Source organism: Ptiloglossa arizonensis, chromosome 7 (assembly GCF_051014685.1).
Source record: "Ptiloglossa arizonensis isolate GNS036 chromosome 7, iyPtiAriz1_principal, whole genome shotgun sequence".
In the NCBI taxonomy this organism is placed as follows: Eukaryota; Metazoa; Arthropoda; class Insecta; order Hymenoptera; family Colletidae; genus Ptiloglossa; species Ptiloglossa arizonensis.
In genome coordinates this window covers 15189462-15214658 of record NC_135054.1, presented here as the reverse complement: position 1 = coordinate 15214658, position 25197 = coordinate 15189462, and the positions used below count along the sequence as shown (strand labels likewise).

Below are 25197 nucleotides of genomic sequence, written 5' to 3'. Positions count from 1 at the left end.
AATGTTATACTGGCGAGAGCCTAACGTATATTTTGACAAAATTTTTTAGGATTATAGAATCGTCAAAAGTACTAGACATATAGCTTATATACATTATACATATTATATAGTATATAATATAAATTGTTTGAGCTGCGATGAGTCAAGACCCAAAGAGTACAACTACTCTACAATGCTGTTCTAAGAATTAATGAATTTTCTCAAACAATTTTTTTATACATTTCGGTGGAAAATAGTACAACGTACATATTGTTAAAAAAAATTAATAACATAGTCAAAAAATCCCTTATACAATTTTTTCTCAATATCGCGTGTGCACCGTATAATAAAATTTACTAGGAAAAACCGAAAACAAATTTGTTTAGAATATTTCTGCGTATCGTTAATAGTTTTCAAGATAGTATCGAAAGGGTGAAGTTTTAGAGGGTAGTTTTACTCTTCGAACTTTTAAGATTCGACAATCTAAAAGATATATAATAAATAATCAAGATCACGTTTCAAACCCAACATTTCAAGGATATTCTTTATATATCATTTTCGAAGTGGGGTGATAATTTTACGACTGCAAAATCTTGGAGACTAGAAATACTCCGGATTTATTCGATCGACGTTTCATCTAAACTTAGCGGAATATTTATTTAAAATTTCCGATCGTTCCATATCTGAGGGTTAAATAAAATTTCTCGTCGGATCTTTGAACGTCTGCCAAACGTTACGCAGTTTATTACAATCGCGCGATTAATTTAAATGCAACCCAATCAACGCAAGAAGCGAAGTGATGATGCAGCAATCGATTTGCAGCAGTGTTGTTCATGCGTCGCTATTGTGTCTGCAGGTGATAAACACGTGTTTGCGGGTTCATCCAATTCGACGAGACCGAATCGAATCATTATCGTGCACGTGCAGTTGCCTGCGTTTCGTCAGACGTTCATTTTCCTCGTTATCCTCATAGTTTTGAACAATTACCAATAATACATCTCCGCAAAGCTGTCGTTTGTCATAGACTTTGCCCCGTAGAACCAATGTGTGATTTCCACGAAGAATTATGCTGTTATATCCGAATGCAGAGCCTTGACTATTCGTTTGAATTGTTGATCGTTCAAACTCTGATTAACCGCTTGATTATCGAAATTATGTTATCTGGGAAATAAAAACGAATATTCTATATTGTACATTACAATTATGAACGATATTTGATTTAATTTTTTCTTTACCGGAGAAAATACAACAAAAGTTTATTCAACGTTCTTTTGTAGAATTGAATTCTCTGTAAGGTTCGTTTGAAACACTTTAACATTCTTACAAATAACGAACAAGTAACCATCGTCACTCGTGGATCGATTTTTCTCAAAAAGATTTCTCCTTTTTAATAGTCGAAACGTGATCTAGCTTTTAGAACGTATATTTCTGTAAAATAAATTTTTTTCAATTACAGTGCTTTTTTCCTTTGTAGGTTGGAGAGTAAAAATAAGGAAGATGTAGGATTTGACCATGAAGTATCATGAAAATTCCATCATAAAACTGAAGAAGAAACTTAAGTAAGTACACAGGGGCACCTGGCTGGGGGAAGCAAGCAGGATCAGCGTCTTCCCACTGCAGAGATCTTTTCATAAAATAATTATTTCATCTGTTCTTTTTACCAGCTTCGACGTGACTTGTATACAGGGTGGTCCATAATACATGGTACGAACGTTTTCAAGAAGAATACATTTGAATATCGGTTATTGAATTTCGCTACAAACCACTGCTTATCTCGAGCCTTAAAATTTCCCTAATCTCGTATGTACCCACAAATTAAAGGCCATTCTGTATACACGATACCAAAAGTTCTAAGTAGATTCTTGGACTAGAAGGAAATAAAGTCGGTTAGGTTAATTCTGTTAAACTATTCTTAGCTGGTAGCAAGATTGTAATGAGAACGTAACATAGACAACTTGACAAGAAATGCTTTGTCGATTTGGAAAGATATTCGTTGCTACTAAAGTATGCAAGAGTTACAAAAGCGGTTCACGTGCTCGGATCGTAAGTCACTCGAACAATTAGTCGTTGCACTCGTTGTAGAGTGCAACTATTGCACATAGAAAGAAAAATTATAGGACGAGACATGCCGTTAATAACACATATTTTATCTCTGATATATCTTTGAGACTAACCGGTACATTACTTTGTTAGAAGTACCTATTGTTGGTCTCTTTTCATCTAGGATCGTTTTCATACGACAATTTGAAACCCACGTCGTATTACTTTAAGATTCTTTGTCTCTTTATTTCACAGATGATTTATATTTCATCCAAGCAGTCTTTTGTTCAATCTATCCTGATCAATCTTCGATAGAATAGGGCACGAATAGATCTTGACGCTTTTGATCGATACCCCGTCAGAATGCAGAAAAATCTAAGTACCAACTGCGATCTGGCGTAATATGACTTTCTATTACGTGTTCTCGAGGATATTGGCCTTTTGGCTACCGAGTACTTGGCCCATTTCACCAGCTCGTAAGAACAATACGATCGAACGATTCGTCTGAATACGAGTGTCGTTCGTAGTTCGCTGACTCACTGATACAACATGGAAATGAATTTTTTTCGATTTAATCCAATCTGGGCAAACGTCGTGCGTGTTTTGTTATATCATCGTATTGGATATTTAAATAGAATAATGAAACACAAAGTTACAAAAATAACCAGAAATTAACGTCTAAAAACGTTTCAATATTAACGATTACTATTCCAGGATTCTTTCGTATTGAAAATCGATCTCTCTTGCTCGTCTGTTTTCCATTTTTATCTTATCACTCGCAAACAGTAAGTAAATTACTCCAAATCGAAAACAGTTCTTTCTAATAGTATCAAATTGAATAATTCGAGTTTTCCCTCAGCAAATCAACGTATCGATATTAACAAAGATTTCCTTCCAAAAACCCCATTGGATTGTTATGATCCAGTTTGACTTGAAAAAAACGAAAGCTTTCGCGCATTGTATCCGGTACGTTGTTACCTTGCGTCATAAAGCGGGACTTCTCCCCCGTTTATGAATCGGCTTAGTTATTTACGCAATCGATAACTCGTTTACGGGGACGGTAATACTGATTAAAGGTAGCAATTTCTCTCTGTAAAATTCTTTCGCGATCCTCGTCGTTTGCGAACGATAAAACGAAGAATGGCTCGGTTCCTCGGGAGTTAATTGCATCGTCCCCAGGGTTCGGTGCTGGACGACAAAAGAAAGTAACTCACGAGTATTACTTATCGGGACACTCTCTCTGTACACGTGAAATTTTTATAATTTCTTCACGGTCTGACACGGGAGTTCCCGCCATCCGTTGAAAAAAGCATCGCGGTCATTTCCACACGGATTCCCCGCGCTGTCGCTTTTGTCCTTTATAATGTCCTACGTAGCTCACGGGGCTGTAAGAACAACAAAGCCCCCACGGAGCTTCACCTGCGTACAAGAGAAAGAAAATACGCGGCCGGAGGTCTCCCCAGGAAGTCGCCGGTGCACGGACATCGGTCGGTTGCACCTTCAGGTGACAACTTACGATCCAATAAAGTTTTCACCTACCAACACTTCTGTGCAGCTGCTACCCTGATCTTTCCTCTCGCGAGGTAAGCTTTTGATTCTTGGATAGTTACCTTTCGGTTTTAAGTCAATTAAATTCCACGGTTGCTGATGGCCAGTTTCACTCAACCCTTTGTACACCGAGGTTATTACAAAGCTTTCGCTCGTGTAGTTAATAACGTTCAAATTTCATCCCGCTTTTGCAAGATGGCGCAATTACGGTCGCGCGACAAGTTCAATCGCGTAAACAAGCTCGAGGGGAACAACTTTTGGAATGAAAAATTGAAATGTCCGGGTAAGATCGTCGATGAAAATTGTAAACGTGAAATGTATACCTCGATCGACGAAACGTCGAAGCAAATATCTCGAATGTGAATTTTTTTTGTGGCGATTTTGAAACATTATTATTCGTTTCATTACTAGGCCGTGAAATACCGGTGTGAGAAATAAAAGTGTTCGTACAAATTATTTTATCCGCTGAATTATTACGGTTAACGTGTAATAATAATTTATTTGTTAATTAATGTAAAATAATAAGATTTAAAATACTGTTTGGAATATTTCGTTTGACGTATACGAGATAAATATTTCGAATACGAATTTATCATCACGAAATGTAAATAATCGGTGGAAAGAATTATTATAACCGTTTTGTCTCGTATCGAACATTCGTTAACTAGTGCACTTAAAATCACGCGCATAAAATCAGGGTTCTGGACTTTTATTTAGTCTTCAAGGGCCGAGAGAATCAAAATTTAAATGTAAATTTGGAAAACTTGGAAAAAATGCAATCTCTCGTCCAGAAAGAAGCAAACACGAGCTCCGTATTATTATCGAATTCAATATGACTATTTCACCTTCTGTAACGTGAAATATGAGAGTTGTAACATTTATTTCGATGTATGTAATGTCTCGAAACATTTTTTATTTACTAGATCGTGCTTGAATTATCAAAGGACAAGGGTACCGATCAATTTTGAACGACGAAACGTATTGACGTAATTTTCATTCCCATTCTCCTAAGTTCAGACGCAGAAAATATTCACGATTTTTCGTCAGTGACGTGGTTGGTTAACAATGTCAAAAATAATCTATTTAACGAGAAAGTTCGCAGAATGTCGAGCGTCGTGACAAATTTTCCTCTTCAGGATTCGACAGCGTGACACGTATGAATACAAAATATTTCGTATGAATACGAAATAAATCTCATTTGAACGGATCCTGACCACTTTATTCAAAAATATATGCGTCACGACGAAACAAAAACTTCCGGGTACAATTCTTAGCGAACAGCAGGGAAAACAAACCCCACCTCTGATCAAGCGTGTGCTGGTTGGTCGGTATAAAAAATTGAAGCGATGCTAAATTCAATTTTAACAATTTTAAAATGACTCCCGAACCGACGAGAAAAAAATTTCAAGCGCACAAACGAAGATGCATACTTTTCTTAAGAGGCTTCACAGAAATTATCAAAATTTATAGGATTTTCTCGAGCTTTAATTATTCTCGAGCATTTTTACTTAAAATTTATATTCTACTTAGAAAATACAGACGATTAATATAATATTTCATTACTCTTTCGTTCGAGCCTTTGAATTAAAAACTTGATAAAAGTTTGAACGAATCGTTGCATCTTTTTTTATGTCCACAAGGCTGCAGTAAACATAATTTTGTAAACGTAAAAAAGGAGCAACTTTCGTTCAAATTTTTTTTCTCGGCGTTTCTCACCGATTTGGAAATATTCCACGAAAACGAAAAATCTGAATTTTCTCATGGGGTGATTTCACCCTCTCGAACTACATACATACACACATACGTACGTATCGTGACACCAACGGAAACTGGTTTCGTATTACGGATGAACTACTCTACCTGTACGAAATATTTCCAACATTTTGTAAACGTTCAGATTCGTGAACATCCATCGCCGATGAACACGTTCACGGTCCACCGATTCACTCTGACGAGTAGACTTTTTGAGTTCAACTTGAAGCTTTTCCAAAATTGTGAAACGTATATATCACAGCGATAAGGATTGCTATCTAAAATATTTCGTTATCCATCGATTCGATCGAAAAACGTTACGTACGTTGAACGAATACGTATTTAATTTTTCATATCTTGTATCTTTAAAGGTATTAAAGTGACCTTGAGTGTTTAAAAGAATACTACGTATTTTTTATCATTAAAAAAACTCAAAGTCACTTTGATATCTCTGAAATTATAAAACAAAAATTTAAACAGGCATTTATTCAATAGATCCTTTTTTCGATCGAATCGATACTCAATACTTGGTTACATTTTACTATCTTGTTCACCTTATTGAGTATTCTAAATTTCAAAAGATTATGAAAAATCATTCGAACGTATCATCGATCTTCGATTTCACCGTTCACGCCACGGGGACTTGTTGGTAATAATTATAATAATTCGATCGTATTAATTCAATTCGTAACGATCGATCGAACTTTGGAGCAACCAAGCGCGATACTCGACAAACCAGAAGCACTCGATATGGTCGAACGAGTGGACAGATCGACGTGGAACGAAGGAAGGAGCAAGGGAAATAAAAATCGAGAAAACTCGTCGTCCATTGTCGACGTTTGACGAGGAGCTGGGAGCAGTATTTGCCTTATGGCTTCTCTCATTTCTGATAAACATACGCGAATGGCATCTCGTAACACCTCGATATGGGTAACGTTATAGCGGGTTCTTCTGCTTCTTGACCCGATGGTACCTCGGTGCACCCACTTCCCATGCTGTTTTACGATTCTGTAAAAATGCGCGTTTACCGTCTCGCCTGAGAATGCGTCATTTTGTCATTTTGAGCGCGAGGCTCACGATAAGAGGACTATCAGACTCGGGATGGCTGTCATTTCACAGGGTTCCTCTCAATCGCTCGCGTGCAACCTTCATTAGTTCGTAAACATCTCGTAACAACTTTGGAGACGTGTTCCCTTCTCGCCCATTCACTGTGAATTCCATATTTCCTAAGTACTTAATAATCTCCTACGAGCCAATTTAAACGGTTGCGACAATGTGACTGGGTGGAAAAGTAAAATAGCTTTTGGAAATTATTCTCGAGGACTGTTGTCTAGAAATATTTTATTCAAAAATGTTACCTCGAAACGAAGTACCGTAAAAGATATCCGATGATCGAATTGTATCAAGTAAAAAAATGAGAAAGTTATATAATCTGGATCAATGTTACGATACATAAGCATGTGGATCTTTTTTAAATTTCCATTTTTCGATATTTCGCATTCCCGTTCCAAGTTCATAATTTTTGCATTCTTTCGATTGCAACGTGAAAAGTCTTACGATGAAAGAAAAATCTGATCCGTTTATTAAGAAACTTTCTTGATTTTCCATTTTCGATAATTTGATCACGAGATATCTTCTCCATCAATTTAGGTGAAGCAAGTTCTACTCGAACGTAACTTTTGAACGAATACAAAATTCGTAATAAATTAATTCGTAATTCGATATATTACGTACGTTAATAATTATATCAAATACGAACGTATAAATTAATATTTTTCAGCGGGTCAATTTTTTACCACGAGCGCGGCTTCGATGCTCTGATTATTGATTCCGGGGTAAGCTGTCAGTAATTTGCGCGTCGCGAGTCTCGTTACTAACTGCAAAATGCGGCAGACGGAAAGTAGTACGACTGAAAGTAATAATTTACACGTCGGAAGTTTCGTCATTAAAAGTTGCTTTCCCATGGCTAATGATAATTTCCCTTTAAAGTAGAAGTAAACACTCAACAATGCTTGGCGGGTGCTTAAGTGAAATACGGGGGAGGTTTCACATATTGTTGGGCTTCGTTAATTTAACAAGCGAAACGATCGTTAAGCATCACGCGGGATCGAGTGCACGTAAGAAAATAAAATATCGAATGGAACGTACGTGGAAAAATAACGATTCGAACATGGTTTACCGAATTACGTTTACAGCTTGCGATATCCGGGCTTGTAAAAATTTGTATTTATTCGAAACAATCAGCGCCTAGTTCGACAGGCAATTCAGCACACTCGATCGACTAGCCGGTGTAGAATGACTACTGTGTATTTAATATATAACGTGTATACGAACGCTCGTGTGAAAATTTTCATTTCGTGTTATATTTTACGAAAAATGAAACGGCGAGCGACTGTGACAAAAATCAAATTGATACGGGAAGTCATGAATTTATTGTTCCACATCCTCGTCGTTTTAGTCCATTGTATTCGTACACACAGTAACGCGGTATTCGTTAAAATGAATGAAAAATAATATATCAACGTACTCCGACGTCTACAAAATCTACAAAAGGCGTTAGCGATCGAAGTGTCCCCCTTTTTTTTTTTTTTTTTTCACGCGCACACATTCGTGCCGTCGATAACAAAATTGTGTACCCTTTCGCAGAATTCTTCGATTTCGTCGAATCTCTTGGTAAAAATGAGAACTCACTGCTCTTTAGAACGTTATAAAATTAGGAAATGCGCGAACACGTAATATTTGTCCACGTGAAATTAATTAATCGCGCAACGATGTAATAATCCCCGTACGCAGTATTAATTAAATTCACGAAAATATTCTGTTTACTTGAGCAGTATTAATTAAATACGCAAAAATGCGTGCGCAATATTAATTAAACGCAGAAGAATTCAACTATCGTATACGAAACGTTAGATACCTGAACAAAATTTCTTATCTATTTGTTTCACGTTGCATCGGCATTTCTTTTCGTAACACCGCCACGTGGAACACGGGGAAACGAAACGCACAATCGGCGCAGAGTCCGAATTAATATGCAGCCCGGTACAACAATTTCGTAACGCGAAATGGAAGGTGTTAGCTGCTAACCGGAACGAAATAAAAATTGAAACATTCATTGCCAAGCGAAATTCGTGTTCAATCGAGACATTAATTATTTTTCCCTACACCACGGGTTCCTCCGGACGTTAAATGTAAACTTTTGAAGAATCTCGGGTCTCTCTCGTTTGCGGTATCATTCTTGCACGACCAATCTCCAGTCGACGCGACCTTTAAAAACGAAATAAATGATTCGTGCCTCGGTCGCAAGGTGTACAACGCGTTTAAAAACTGTATTTAAAGTTTCAGCTCTGGCGAAGAATAACAGACCACTCTCGGAGAAGTAAAACTCGAAGCCATACGGATCTGAAGAGTTCAGAGACCAAAGGAGATCCTAGGTTCTGTTACAGACTCCCGGAATCCATCCTCTCTCGTAGTAAATTTAAATTTCGGCCCTTGGCGCACGAATGGAACATCCGAAACGGAGAACCCGTGGATCATCGAACTGTTGATCTACAATTAATGAACCTTCTTCTTTTCATATTCTTCGAAGAGTTCCACCCCCGAGATGAAAAATATTAGACGATCGACGCACCAAACCGGGATATTCCATTTGACAGGCGACTGTTCCACCAATCGAGGAAGCATTTCTTGATCGTCGGCAGATTCTTTCATTCAAATATTTAATCTTTGAAAAATGTCTGCCAACTACGACGAGCAGGACCGTATATCCAACGACGTACCCATTCTTACCCCGAAGTTTATCGAAAACCCTCGTTTCTTTTCCGCAATTCGATATCCGGTAACGAGTCCACTCGCCCGGTTTCGTTTCCAATCGATCCTAATTGGTAATAGCGGACGATTTAACAACACGGAATTGCACTGATTATTTATACAAATTAATTAGAAATACGCAAACGAGCCTCATCCGGTACCGTTCCAAATTATTCGATCGCTTGTTCAGTGAAAGAGAACACAACGTGACACAGTTTACCACATTTTGTTCGTCCAATTACCACCCTCTTTTTCACCGTACGCGAGATCTCGTAATTTGAATCCACAAATACGGCTACGATTATCGTCGATCTTTCGACGATTGTCGTAAAAATATTTTCGAACGTCGGGGCAAAAATTTGATCGGAACAATGGCGTATAAAACCAACCGACTATTCGCTCGCGACGTTTATTCGATCGGTTCGATTTTTATCCGCCCGTTGTGAAATATTTAATTCAACGATTTTAATATTCATTCGCGCACGTAACCGAGAAAAAGTTGCTTATCTTTCGTTCGTTGTTCGAATTTTCTATCCGGATAAAAAGTTTCGCCCGTTCGCGGTGGAGGTTCGTCGGGTTAAAATCGATAACACCGTGGAGAATCGCTTCTCCGTTTTAACGCTAATAATAAATCAAGAGTCGCTGCACACGACGAAACGAACAAACTCTTCTTTTATTGACCGCGCAAACATGCACGGTGTACCAATTAGAAAGCACTTCCGAGGCGGGTACACATATTTGGTTTAAAGCCACTCTACCACGGAGGGGCGTTGTTTACGAAATAACTTATTTCTTGTCGCCCCCGGAAGTGTTCTCTGCAAATTCGGCAGGCGAATACCTCGGGTGAAACGCTGCCCGTAGGAAACCAACAAACCGATACGTACATACTCGTTGGTTCCTCGACTTCGCAATTCCTTACGAGGCAGTGTCTCTCCGCTCGCGCGTACGCGCGACCGACTAATTTTCTCCGTCTCATCTAGCGAAGAACCGAGCCTCGACTTCCTCCATAAGCGTGCATTCCGAGAGCTTCTTTTAGAGTGGCGCGAGTTAAAGGAAATAGCGTACTCCCAACCCACACCTGCGCGCGCGTCTCTCTTCCACGTTCCTCGTTACGACCAAGTAATGGAATTTGATAAAAGTAAAACGCGATACCGTCCTCGGTATTAGATTAGATCCGTGATATTCGGACGTATACCACGTTGCCTTGTGAAACTTCACGACAAGTTACCACCGTTACACGTACGAGTGGTCTCGGAGGATTGCACGTGTGCGTGTTAGGTTTTTAACGAATGAGTATCGCGTCGATGGATGACAAATTGAAAACGTCTATTGTACCCGCGATCTGGATATATTTCATTCGCAAAGTGTGCTCCACGGAGCAAGGGAGAGCGAGATGTTTAGAAACGAAGATGACTACTGCATACGTGAAATGTACAAAGTATTATTGCAGCGAGTTTTAAGGAGTAACGGAATTAAGAATTGTATTTTATTGTAGTATAGCGGGTTAGATGTTAAATGCATTTATCGTAATTAATTCAGTGGAAATTTTGCATTAAAATATGCAGATTAAGAATCTGCTTAACTTAAGGTAGCGTAGTTAGACAAGTTAAGTGTTTCGTGTATATTCAGAAGGCTGGTAGCTCGATCAGATATTACAGGTGTGATTTATACATGTCAATAGACTTGTTTAAGCAACTTGGAGTGTGCCATTTGTATTAACTAGATTATGTATCTAGAGTAGGTTAAGTGTATGCTGGATCAAGTAAGTCTAAATTGTCAAAATCTGGGCTATTGGATTATATATGAATTGGTTACATTCACTGTAGATTTAATATTAAGTAGGTTGTCTGTGCAGGGTTGAGATGAACGAGTTGAGTACACGTCAAAAGAAATAAGTTTGAGCAATGAGCTATCTACGTACGAACTATTACAGGGTTACATCACCTACAGGTTGTCTCTATACCGTAGAATGGACCATTTGTGTCCGGATTACATCGAATGTTAAGTAGGTTATGCACGTAGACTAGATTAGGAATGTTAAGTATGTGTCACACGAAATAAACCTAGGTTATGGGTTATTTAAATCCAAGTTCATACCGGATGATCATCTAGGTTAGGTCTTCGATCCACACAATGGATCGGTTACACCTGGATTACATCTAACATTAAACGGATTATGCACTGGACTAGGCGTGTTGAGTACATATCGAACGAAATAAATCTACGTATTATGAATCATCTAAATATATACTGTAACGGACGTTAGGTCTAGATTAAGTAGAGCGAATTGCATCAGTTCTACCTTGGATCATAGTGCACAGCGCACTATACATATATGGTTGATAAAACTGCATACAGAGTGCCCATTTTATCTCGATTACCAACTCACGAGCAATCGATGGTACTAAAACAGTATTCTTACGATCTTCGATACGAGGAGGTGTGGAAAAAATCATTTGCATCGTATATAACATCTCCATCCTTAGAAATTTCTTTAAGAGTACATTTTTTCCTAACGAGGTAAAATATACAAAATATTCTCTAAAATATTGTGTATTCGTAACGTAACTTCCGTAACCGACTAAGCAGTGGTTTAAGATTGTCGGAAATATCACGGTTCGTAGTTCATTCCATGTGGATGATCCTCGTGCTAGTTCTCCCGAGACTTTTATCCTCGATATCTTCCGCTACAGTCGAATCGAGCTCGATTGGTCACTCGAGGTCGCTCTGGAAATGGAATACAAGATATTCCACATCGTGTCGAGATAAAGGGGACACACTGTACACACTGTACACACTGTACACACGTAGCACGGTCTACAACCGTGGAGCGCATCGTCGCGCGATAAAGCGATCCTAGATTTGAAAACAGGGAAAGTCATCTGCTTGAGAGTCACACTCGCGTGTAAGTGTTTGACTACAGCTCGGCGCTCTTGTACACGTATTCCGTGAAAACTGTTCCCCATGAAAGATCAGTTTCCCGATAGTTCGGTGTATTTCGACGCGTCGAACGCGTGCCGGGGCTCGACAAATATTTTCAGTAAAAATGAATTATACTCGAGTGCAAGCAAGCTCTCGGAAAATGTCAACCCAGCTCGAAGTTGGTTAAACAAAACTTCGCTGGCGGCTTCCGCGATCCGAATGCGAGCGAGGTGATGGTGGTGGTGGTGGTGGTGGTGTAGGTGGTGGTGGTGGAGAAGGGGGAGGTATACCATTTCATTTTGTCGGTATACGTATTTAGCCATATCGGATAATGAGATCCTACGCTGTCATCCCTGGGGGATTATAGGTAATGCATTGCCAGCGGCTACGTTCCTGTTTCCGCTGTCGTGGAAACTTAGTCGACGTTTTTCGCGAGTTTCTAATTTAATTTATTCAATTAGAATTCAACGTAGGAGTGAGGGGGAGGGGACCGAGTGACAAGAAAAGGAGGAATATCGAGCGCGCGAACCATTCTCATTTTCGGATGGAAAATCCTCTCCGCGGACAGTCGTTCAAACGGAGGGATATTTAAAAATTATGAGAAACAAATCCTTCGTGAAAGAAGACACCGACTAATATACACAGACCCATAGAATGTACGGCCAGGAAGATTTTTCAAGAGGAAAAGTTCTCTTCTTTGCTTAACCTCCTTAACTTTTATAGAGCGGCTCCTCAAACTTTCATACTGCGATAACTTCAACGTTCCGCTCGTATATAGTGCAATTACTTCAGTCGCGTGTACGTGTATGCACACAGAAAGGGAACACCCTCCGGATCCCACGATGTTATCACTGAAAATTGATTTGGACGGGGCGCGGTGCAAAACGTTCGCGAGAGAAATTACTTTTGTTCGGAGAGGCAAATATTGTAATCGACGGGGATCTTTTTCGTCGCGGGGCCTCGGTCGAGCACGCGGGATCAAAATGGCGGATGAATCTTTAAATTGGACATTTTACGAGTAGCTTTACGCAGCAGCTTTAAGACGTCGTGGAACTCGACGATTTCAGTCAATCCACCGCGTGATCTCCGAGTTGGAATTGGTGTCGCATCGGTTACCGAAGGGACAAAGAACGTGTGATGTTTAAACTTGCGAGTTTCGGGAATAAAACGGAGCTTCCTTACGACCTGGACTTCTCAAGAAGTCATAAAACCTGGGGTATCCTTTTGTCAATCGATCTCCCTTAAAATAGACCCTAAATATAGTATCGGCATTCGTCTGAATTTTCTCTGGAAATTTCTTTCGAGATCGGTCGATAATTTGTCGCGGGATCTCGAATTTCTTTGTTTAACCAATAATTAAACGTATTCGTAACACTTTATACAACGAAGAAAATCGACTTTGAACAAATTTTGGTAAAATTGTGGCTACAAATGTTGATAGAGTTAACTATGAATGTTATCTCAGTAGCAAGTGTAATTGCAATACTCTTAATAATAATAACAATACATCTTTATTGTACCAAGACTGTATACACTATAAAATGTAGTATCGAACGAGCAAAGGACAAAAAGAAGAAAACAGTAGTGTTCAAAGATAAAAATATAAATGTACGTTCGATGAAAAGGCAAGGTACAGATATAGGCTCCTCTTAACCTAACGTTGAAGGCAATAAAATAATACAAAGTAAGGAAAAGAAAAGGAAAGAGGAAAATCTTTTCGTATTTGCCTCTTCGAACCTAACCAAATGTCCCAGGTACTCTTTCGAGTTATCTGGAATAACGCAGTCAGATACAACACGAGCAGCCCAACTCTGTGCAGAAACACTTTTACACCATTAATTTCTCGGTTGCACGTAACTGCGGATTCAATAATGACGCGTGGATTATAGGTATCACTTACCGCCACATTGTTTAGGGTGAATGAGAGTTGAGCCGGTGGCTTCGAGGGTGGCAAGCTACAATTTGCCCTCAAAGTGTCTCCCGGGTTGTAACGTTCACGTTCCGATACGATAATGGGCTTGCCTTCGGGTAGAGCTGAAACATAATAATTCCATAGATGTCTCTTATACTCATCGTCGACGAGACGGTTGCTCGCGCCACTCCCAAACAACATGGACGACAAAATCGTGATACTACCCAATTTTGCAACTCGACCTATCCAATATTCATACTGCGACGTGAAACAGCCAAGTTATTCACCGTGACGAAATTTATAAGGATTGGTAGCTTCTTGAGTAATATCAAAATACGTAGTCGTGACGAGCGATGCATTTAACGTTTTCGAACATTCTTTTGATCGTCTTATCCTGAAAATAATGTAGTCCGATATGGAAGAAAAAATTGACAAACGACGAAGTAACAATTTTTTCAGTTTACAGAAAGATCGGAAAAAGTTCTTAATATTCGTTCCAATTACGAACAAAAATACGTCGAGAGTTTGAAACAAAGCACGATATTAAATCAATTACGTAGCAACAATAACATTAATTTTACAAAGTACTCTAGATAATTGCCTTTACATAATAGGTGTACTCCGAAGACAAGTACTTAATCATCCTTGAATGCTTATTCAATGAGTTCCCTAGGAAACTCTCGTACTATTCTTTTTCTCACATTTTTTCCATTTCTATGAAGCGTCTCATTAATCTTTTTAATGATTTCACCGTAATTGATATCGTTAGTTTCACCGTTCTCGAGATATTCATTTACAGCCCTTACAATTTATTTATAACACGTTCTAATTATTACGATTAGTGTACCAATGATTTTCAAAAGTCTGCTAATATTTGTGAAAATTATTTTAAAATCTCCGATGCAAATAATTTCCTAAATTTATCGGTTGCGAAAAATTGAAACCAAAAGGTTCCTCCTTCGTTGTGCGAAATGAATAATTAACATTTTTAATTACAATCGCCAAACCAAAACTGTTGTCCGTAATATACGATGCTAACGTTCAAGGTACATTAAATTTACCGTTTCGAAATCTCGCATGTTTTGACCGTATTCGATTGTTTAAAGGTTCATCGACACGAACACAAAGGATAATGTATTTACAGCCTAGAATTAACATTATTCTATCAAATGATTGACTCCGATCCTCCTGTTATTATAACAAAAGAATTATCTCCACTGTTCGATGAATAGTAAAAGCACTATGAATAATCATAAAGTACATTGTGAAGCATACATCGCACGGATACTTGCTCGTGGTTAGATAATAAAATATACAAGCGTAATTTCAATAGAGATTATCGTGGACAGAATTAATCACATAATGCATCGTTTCGCGAATTCAGTTTGTATCTACGAATTTCGGGAACGAAACGGTCGAATCCTATTGTATTTAAGCTCCGTGTAATATTTAAGTTCCGATACAGTTGGCCGAATTTTTGGAACATAAAGGAGGAGGAAGAAGAATTTCGAATCGATCGATTCGAAATAAATGAGACCTTTCTTAGTTCAACCGCGTGTATTCGACCTTCCATTAAGTATATTGGACTTTCAACCGCTGTCGACAAATCTTTCGAGGCAATCGGAATAATGGTACAAAGTGGGTCAAAGTATTGTTATAAAATATAAACGACATAAGTCGCGGGCGTGTATTCGGTGGAATAACGTAAATGGCCGAAGGAAATCATAACGATACGTGTATCAATCCTGACCGCAATAGCGACAGTATAAATTGAGCATTCATGACGGAACGGTTGCTTCCTTGATCGTAACTTTCGACGCCAATTCCTGTCGTTTCGAAACTTTAAGTTAAATGTATCGTAAACACGGAACTGTTTCCCCGCATCCGATATAAGAATTAATATCCGTACAAGTTTGAATAATTCGTATTCCGGTAAATAAACGTGACAGACTCGGAATTATAAACTCGATTCCAACATTTCTGGTGCCATCTGCGCTCGACACCAGAGGGCTTCCCGTTCGATCTTATTCCCGTAAGTTCTCGTCTTTCCATCGATTCCGATATACAGGGTGGAGCAATATCTGTCTAAGTGAAATATTTTCACTACTTTCGAATATCCTAAAACGAACTATTCGGGAGGTATCAGAACGCGATAATACCGTTGTAATAATTTCGTCTTCGCAGTTCTTAATATTCAAACTTGGTAATGGTTTTACGTTTTGAAAAAATTATCTCCATCAATTTCTTTAGCTTTGAATGTTCTTTTCTTTTTGGATTCTTTAATTGTATTTGAATCGTTTCCATTGCTTTTCAGTGGTCACGAGTTGAATAATAGTATTTGTTTTCGACGCTCGTCCACCTTCTACGTTAATTGTATTCAGTTTTAATCGTGTACCATAAGTTTGACCGCGAGTAGTGTCTTCGAAGCGACGTTTGTTCCCCTCTCCACGCTACGTTGCGTATATCAGACGCGCACCAATAGCGCGACGTCAGTCAGTGTTCGTACGTCACGTGGTAACGCGGACAGAATTGGGAAGGCTCGGCAGCTCTACGTTGGACAGCACTGGTCTATGGTTAACCTCCGCAGGTATGAATCGTATTATTCGAAATAAACGTAAATTCAAACTGATATTGGTGACATTTCAATATTTAAGGTGCTTGAAATAAAACGTGTCTTTATCTGCATCGTCGATCGTTGTACTCGAATCAATAATCAATTTAAATATCGCTAATACTTAAAGTTAGGCCACCATTGTCCAACATTGAGCTAGAATTACGTATAATAACGTTACCACGCGATTTACGGAAATTAATATTATTATATTGTGCCCTTCATACCATAACTTCTGTAACCAGTTTAACAGTAGGTACATATAGAAATGAGAATAGAGTTACTGTTTTATTTTCTGTAGAAGTATCCTTATGCTAATTCTCGCGATATTTAACGACGACTCCATTATAGCCGAATCAATGTCAAGTGGTCATTCAAGGTCACGTCTCTAACCGATAAATCATAGATGATTTCTACTTTTGCACTACGATAGCATAGTTTTAGGTTTAACGGAGAGTTGTACGTGACAATGGAAACTTGTAAAAGGTAGACAAAGCGTATCTGTAGATTGGTACGTAAAGACAAGAGATAGAACGGTATTCTAACCAAACGATATGACGAGGATAACCTCTTTAGTAGCCTCGAGCGGTCTGTTAATTTTGATCTAACTGTAGCAGCCCCTAAGGCGAAACCACTTTCTTTCTATCTTATCATATTACTGCCAGACACTTTGGAAAGTGTATCCTGAAAGTATGGAGTGCTTTCAAACATTCTGATGACAAAGAGTAGTCGAGACTCTTTTTCACTTCTGTACTTTGAATAACCAACTGTGTTGCACGCTGACAAATAAGGCAAATTATATCCCGAGCGATGCTATACGTGCAAATTCAATGAAGCTTTCCTCAAAGACCAATGCCAAGCAGAAAATATTTCCCAACAAACGTTTCAATGGCAAAAAATAGTCAAGAGAAAAATATAATTAACTTCTTTTTCATATTCCGTTCTTGGAATATCCATCTGCGATGCACGCAGAGACATAAATTTCTGTATTATTTATCTTCTTTGAATAGCCAACCGTGACAAGCTGAAAAATAAAGCTACTTTCGTCCTATAGAATACTATAAAGAAAGTTTCTTGAGAAATAAAGCTTTCTTCAAAGACCGATACCAATCGGGAAATACCAGCCAACGAACATTTCCGTAAGAAAAATTATCCGAGAAAATATAATCAATTTCTTTCCATTTCCGTTCTTCGAATAACCAACTACGCACACGCTCGGAAATCGAGCTAATTCTTTCGTACACGCCACTACGGGGCAAAGTACCCAAGTTTCGTGTCTTCGTCGAATTACGTATACCCCGCGTGTAAATACAGATTAAATTTTTCTTACGAAAGACCACTACCGACCGGAAAATACTTCCCCTGACGGATATTTTCCAATGGAGACCGAGAGGTGTTTCGTTTCTCGAAAATGTCACGGTAATCGGACACGATCACACGTGACACCGACCGAAGAGAAACAGGTCCCGATTAATTTGCAAATATCAAATAGCGTGGCATTAAACGCAGTTCATTTTCTCCCCGTTAATTGGCGTTCCGTGATACACGGTGCACGTTGCAACCGAGCGCGGACTTAACCGGCGCTGAAATCAGGACATCCGTTATCACATTTAATTTCACAATTGAACGAATCCAGGATGTACAAAGATTCCCGCGGCACTCCTGGCTTCCCTCACTTATCCGACACCGGCGCGAGAGCTAAAACTGGAACCGATTACCGCGAAGTGAAGCGAGGGAAATAACCGTTTACCCTCTCGCCCTGTCGGTGATAAACCGGTGATTCGCAAAACGATAGAACGACTAATCGAATTTCAGTTATGTTATCGTCTTCCGTCTATGAATGGCACTTCGGCTTGATTGCGATACAGTTACCGGCATCTCTATCCGACGTGGACGTTTTGTACACGTATAAACTGCAAACATGATTTCACATTTTCTCGTGGAAAACGAATTTCCAGCGACAGAGGGATCGCCGGAGCGATGGAAGAACTTTCAATGGCGCGCGCGAAAGATCGAACATTTCCATTTATTCAGGTCTAGTGGCATTTCAACAACCAGCAAAGTGAACGCGTCACGCGCATATGTACGTAGCCCATGTATAGGACGATTCAAATATTGTTATTCCTGGAATCGATTCATCCGGGCCGCGTATTTTTCTAACAATTTACGAGCCACGCGTGTCGAAGTCTTGCGGGATATTGGCATATGTGCGTTTAGACCTTTTCCTTTTTTCTTTTTTTATCGTTCTTTTTCAACGTTTCAGAGCGAAAGTGAATATTAAAATCGCGATGGAATTTTCGCGATCGATCGAACGAAATTTCAAAATTGTCGGGACAGCCGAGACTGTACATCGTTCGGCCGTGAGAGCAACAATTATGGAATTTTGTTTTCAAGTCTGCGTTTAAAATGCATTTTCACAAAAATATTCTTTTCTTTCGCAAAAATTTGGACAATATTTCTCGTAAACAAATCGTTCAGCCTCAAATCGTAGAATATATGGATCGATGAAATAACAGGGTCGCTCGATAATTTTCAAATTGTGGTTGTAGTATACTTTTGAGTGTAGACATTTTTGGTACGTTTACAGCAAGTTTCGTGACAAAAATACAATTCTTGCTTCTACCTACAGAATCGTTCGTACAATTGTGATTAATTGCGATTCGTATAATTTCACGTCCTGTAAAGAATTTTCAAAAATTGCATCGCTCGTTGGTGATTTGCAACTTCTACGAAGAGGTAGTGCTGTCTCGCAATCAGCGATTTCATCCCGAGATAGTCGATGTTCCCTCTCAGTTTTTGAAAATTTACAAATTTCATCGCACCATTTTCTGATTATACTGCACGTTCTCGATTTCTGGTTAGATACCTGCAGGAAAATGCGGCAGTTGTAAATGCTCCATTTCCATGAATTCTAAGCAAAATCGTTAGTCCCTATTTACGAAGAGAATTACGTTCTCGAATTGACAGTGTCCAATTACTCTATTCAAGCTAATGGAACCAGCGTCGCGATGTTGACCAACTCTCGCTGAAACAAATGAACGTCTAACACGGCCGCACGTATACACGCACACGCACACGCATACACGCACACGCACACGCGCGCGCGCGCGCGCGCACACACACATACGCGCGCGCACGTTTTACGAAACTGATTAATTTCTGTCGTTTCGAACTTAATTCCAATGATGCGTATCTATTGTTCGTTACATCTCTGTAATTTGCTTCTTTCACGCTTCCCGTGCGCCTGAAATGTACGAAGAGCGTTTAAAAATTCAACGAACACGCGAATAGAGAAATATCGAAACAACCGAGCCAATTAAACGTTGATTAAAAACGTATCGCTTGTTCGAGTCTCCATAATTTCAGCACTATTATTTCACATACGAAACTGTCTGTAAATAATGAAACGTTTTCAGTTCTATTTCGGTATTTCCAGCTTCAACCCCATAAATTATTTATCAACCCCGATGAAAAATTGTTCACGGTTACGTCTACGTGTATTTCGGTATTTCCATATTTCAAAAATTACATTTTTATTCGCATCAGAATGCGTTTCATAGATACACGCTTGATCGAACAATGTGTTACCGACGTTGAAAATATTTCAAATTAAAAGACGCGAATAATACCGCGAAAGCGAATATTTGCAATATTATTTAGTCCGGCAACATAAATATTTCGTTCACGTGGAAATATTATCTCGGTGCTTCGTTTTCAAATACAATTAAACATTGAAACGTATACGTATTTCGAGTTTACTTCTACAGTTTCGCAAACCATGCGAGAAACGTTCGAAATATTCGATCTTCGTGGATGTTCTTTAATTTCATGGATAGGATACTACGTTCGAACGCGGACGTATCTTTTTCCGGTGCCCTCTGCGAACAGATTATACGTATAAATTTCGAAATGTGTCCATTTTATCGCCGGTTCGTTTCCATTCTACGCTAAAAACTAATACACGTAGTTTATCGGCGCTTCGAGATTGAAATTCAAAGTAAATTCACTCGGATCTATGGAATTAAACAGGACATTACGATTTAAGCCGTAGCTTTTTCAATTTTCAATATTTACGAGGAGACGCGAGCGTCGAGTCCGGATAAGAATCGATATAAAGGTCGTTCCGCTGACGTTCCGTGGAATACGAGGGTAAATACGATTTTTCTTCGACTACGTGAAAACTGCGGCAGGCCAAGATTCGTTTACTTTAAGAACATCCCGCGGTATTATCGTAAAATATGAAATTCATATCCGGTCCGGCGCGAATGGTAGTCTCCTGCGTTTGCGCCACGAGGAATTCTACCACGGATCTCGGAGTGACTCTAATAAAGAACGCGTTCCACGAATATTATTCCGACGACCGAACGTAATGAGTTATCGAAACTGAAGTGTCGCGGCCGCTCCGGTATGTTCAACCGAAACGACTATGGCGATTGGGTAATGCATCCGTGACGATAAAATGGAACTTTGGTAGGGAATTCTAGATAGTTTGCTGGAAGAAGGAAACGATAGAGTGGTTGTCTCTACGAGGTTCTTGGGTGATTGTGGAAGCGGAGTTTTCACTCGATATTTACAAATGCGAGTCACCGCCAAATGTTTTGATCGCTCGGGGCCGCTATCGACCACGAACGACGCCGTATCTCGTTTACGATTTACCCGATTTGTTTCGGATATATGGACCAGGTGTTGTTGAACTTCTGGGAATATCGTTATAACTTTGCGTCAGCATTTTTCAAGAAATCTTTTCCAAGCATGGTCTCTCGATTTCTTGTCATCTTTGATGCAAATAATGGGATGGGTGACACGATGAGAGCTGTAGCTGTACGCGATGGTTTATTTCTCTATGGTCTTGAGCGGCCAAAATATTTGGCGTAGACTGTACTTGAGCGATTATATTTTTCGCGACAATCGCGCTCCGAGACAAGATTATCGGTAGCTACGAAGACTATTGCAACGATTTTGTCACTTAAAAGTGGAAATTAGTACAAGATTTGAGAAACTCGACGTCAACTCCATGTAAAAATCGCTACCTACTCCGCTTTCTAGTGAACCGACGATTCCAATTTTGTCTTACCGTAACTAAGTTTTCCAGAACACGCGAGTCAATGGAATCATCTCTAAAAAAAAAAAAAAAAAAAAAAAAAAAAAAATCACCACCTACCCCGCTTTGGAGCGTACCGACGATCCTAATTTCGTCGATCGAAAGCGATAATTACTATAATTACAGTTCCCGGTATCCACGAGGCTCAACGTCGGATCTACATAACAATTGTCAGCTACCTCGCCCTCGAGTGAATCGGCAATCCCGATTTTGTTACTTCAAAGCGGGAATTAACGTAATTACATTTCCCAGAATTGTGATACGCTTGAAACGTTCGCGGTAGAGATCCCGGTACGTTGATGTACACGTTGCACAATGAAAACGATGGGAAATAAAAAGTCACGTTATCGGGGGAAACGGGCGTAACCCGGAAATTCTTCGACAAAAAATGCGTCGGTCCGCGCATAAATCAGCGTGTATCATTGCCGGCGCGCAGCGCGGGCCGCGTTACTGTTCCCGAATTAAGCTATTAATTTCCCTACGTAAAAATCTCGACGAATCCATTCGAATGGATTAAACGCTGTCATAAATTTTTCGGAATGGCGTTCGAATGGCCACGCGATATTCGTTTCTTTCGTTCAAATTGCACGTGCACACGCGTCAACGAAACGCGCGTAGATTTATACAGGGTCGTTTTGTCTAACGCAGCCGAATTTCGCGCGCGCGCGCACGACATTATCGCTTTGTCACGTAGGCGCGCGGCGAGCGGGGAAAGGGTGGGTAGTATGTTTCAGCTAATTTGTGTCACTTTCAAAGTGTTTTATACGAACGAATTCGTCCGTGTTCCGCGGAATATTGTTCGATACAAACGACCCATGAATCCCGCGGTTTTAAATGGCCTATGGCTGCCGGGTATTTCGACAGGCATCGCGTATCATTCGATCATCAATCTTGCAGTCCGCTTATCGGAGTTCGATTTCAAAATTGGTTCGACGCTGCGTATGCACCCTGGCCAAGAACTCGTTCGACCCCGAACAGGTGAAATGTTGACAGTCATAAACTATGCTTCGTTGGTAAAAAAGCATCGCGTTTCTTCGTTACGAGTCCCGGAAAAATAGGGACGATACCAAAATTTGGTTCTGAGGGATAACCGATACCACTACGTGCGAAATTGGTGTGTTGGGAGTCGTTTGAAAGCTTCTTTTTGATGCATTTATGGATAAATGTGATCTTTTATTGTAACTTCGGTCGCCTTGAGTATTAATTAATCGACTGCTTCTCTCAAAAGGGAGTAAAAGCAAGATTTCGAAAAGGTAGGCATTTTTTACTTTTATCGAAAATTATTTTCTACTTTACGAAATAACCGTTTGAAAATGTAATTTTTCCTGTACTTTTATCATTGAACACTGTTGAGCTAAACGTATGTAAACGTATGTAAACGTAATGTAATCTGATTATGATTACCGTGTACATACTGAGTTAGACGTACTAATTGGTTCATTAATAACGAATTGAATGATTACTCTGTTCGTAGGAAAAGAGGTCACGAGTGAATTATAATATTATTACAAATCCCCGTTTGTAAAGTATGCCGTTTCTCATAATGGCTTGAAAGCTTTCTAACGTTATGTTAAAAGTAACACTAATTTATTCTGTACATAAATAGTAATTTACACATTTACTCAATTATATATATATATATTAAAGAGTAAAAGAGGAAAACACAAACTTATTTATTAATAATTTACAAACACGAAATTAAATTATCTCTCAAGATATCAATTTCTGGAAAAATATCTACTATCTTTTTTATTAAAAGATAACTGCACTTTATCTTTCGTTGCACGTATTTACCTAAATGCACAATAGTGACGTACAAATTTCAAGCATTCGTGATTGTTCAATTTTGCTTTATATATTCTTCTCATATTTGACACCGTATTGACGACACGAGCTGTCCCAGTTCCATAGGACACCCTGTATATTTCCGACATTTTCAATCACATCCGAGTGAGGTTAATCAGTTGTCGCCTAATGTACCTGCAGATGCGTTTGGTAGCGTTACTGAATCGCAATGACATCGATCGATCGTTCAACTTTGCCACGTTCATTATTGATAAGCTGTCGAGCTCTAATTACTGGGCTTGTTTAATTACAGCGTATTTTTATTGACACCAATGAAGCGTGGAATATAATGAGAAAGGACAAAACGTGTCACTTCGATGAAGCAACTTTCTGCCACCAATTATATATTGCAAATCCGTGGAGTTTGTTTTTGTCTCGTCGGAGCGTGAAGTTGTAATTACGGGACTGCTGCAAGATGCAGTGATTTGGAATTGCATTAACTTATTTCTTTTCTTTTTCCTGCCCATAAATGTTGATTATGTACTCATCACGAGATTCAACAGAACCAAGACACGAAAATTGTTCCGAAAATTTTTTTTTGAAATCTCTGAATCTGTTTGAGGCTCTTTGGTTAATCGAAATGAAAGATGTTACAGTTTTCCAGTGACTATAAATTTTAGTTAAGTACTTATCGTCAGGTTTAACAAAACGAAGAGGCAAAAATCACTTTGAAAATTTATTTTTAAAAGTTTAGTTAAACGAAACGGAGGATCGTTGTAACATTTACTTCGTTAACCTTTAGGTGGCTGCTTATTTAATTTTCTCAATTAAATAAACTGCTATTCATAGTGCTTTATACTGCTTCTGCTCTGAGACGAATTTAATAACTTGTTCTCGAGAAAGTGGATTAATGTTTGCAATGAGAGAGAAACAAGAGGGAAATGAAAAACTTCCGATATACCAGAAATAAGCATTCTCTTCGTGTTAATTTAAAACTTGAATTTTTGAAACAGTTAAAAACCCGATATTTACCGAAAATGGGTTGACACAATATTTACGAAAAGAAGTTTTAAAGTCTGTAACCTTGCAACAATGTACGCAGGGTAAACTAGCTGCAGAATTTCAGGAGAGTTATTTCGAAATTAATGTCAACGAATTTATTTAATTAACGGTACAAGATATATTTTTAGTCTGTTGTATATTTTTTAGAAAACATTCTGTCATCGCAGTTTTTCTTGTTTTCCAGCTTTGTATAACATTCATCTCCATTTCAGAGGAAAAAACAGGAAATAGAATATTTATGTAAAGATCAACATTTATGCAAATGAGAATAGAAAAAAGATAAATGAAAGTATGTAGAATAGAGTAGGATTATAATAAAAGAAGAAAATGTGATAAAAGTTGCATCAAGGAAAATAATAAGAGGTGAATCAAGAAAATGATAAAAAGTCCTTCGAAAGAACTGTTCTCGTTGAAAACAAGAATGATAAGGCGTATTTTTTGGAAATGTTTAATTCTTCCATTCGTTTCCCTAAAGTCCATTCCAGAAAATGTGGAAACTTCAGAACCTGAACTATGAGAATTGATTAAAGTTCAACGTGCACGCGAGAGATGGTTTCACCCTCCTCTTGGCATGCTTGCTGATGCCGGGAATCGTTCAACTACTTTGTAATGCTTTCATTACAGAACATTGTATTATTTGCTATCAAACACCGATCGATCTTCTTGTTCTCGCTT

The 25197-nt window shown here is 38.8% G+C and overlaps 1 protein-coding gene and 1 long non-coding RNA gene across 5 annotated transcripts in view; one reads left to right on the top strand and one right to left on the bottom strand.

Moving 5' to 3' along the window:
- Positions 1-25197, bottom strand: part of LOC143149276 (uncharacterized) — a 443848-nt gene that overhangs the window by 52080 nt on the left and 366571 nt on the right. For all 3 annotated transcript variants that reach the window (XM_076316493.1, XM_076316494.1, XM_076316495.1), the window contains one exon: positions 13952-14085. In XM_076316493.1, coding sequence (XP_076172608.1) covers positions 13952-14085 — 134 coding nt within the window. The remainder of the gene's footprint in view (positions 1-13951; positions 14086-25197) is intronic.
- Positions 16474-25197, top strand: part of LOC143149277 (uncharacterized) — a 28360-nt gene continuing 19636 nt past the window's right edge. For both annotated transcript variants that reach the window (XR_012992736.1, XR_012992735.1), the window contains exon 1: positions 16474-16550. This is a non-coding gene — a long non-coding RNA (uncharacterized LOC143149277). The remainder of the gene's footprint in view (positions 16551-25197) is intronic.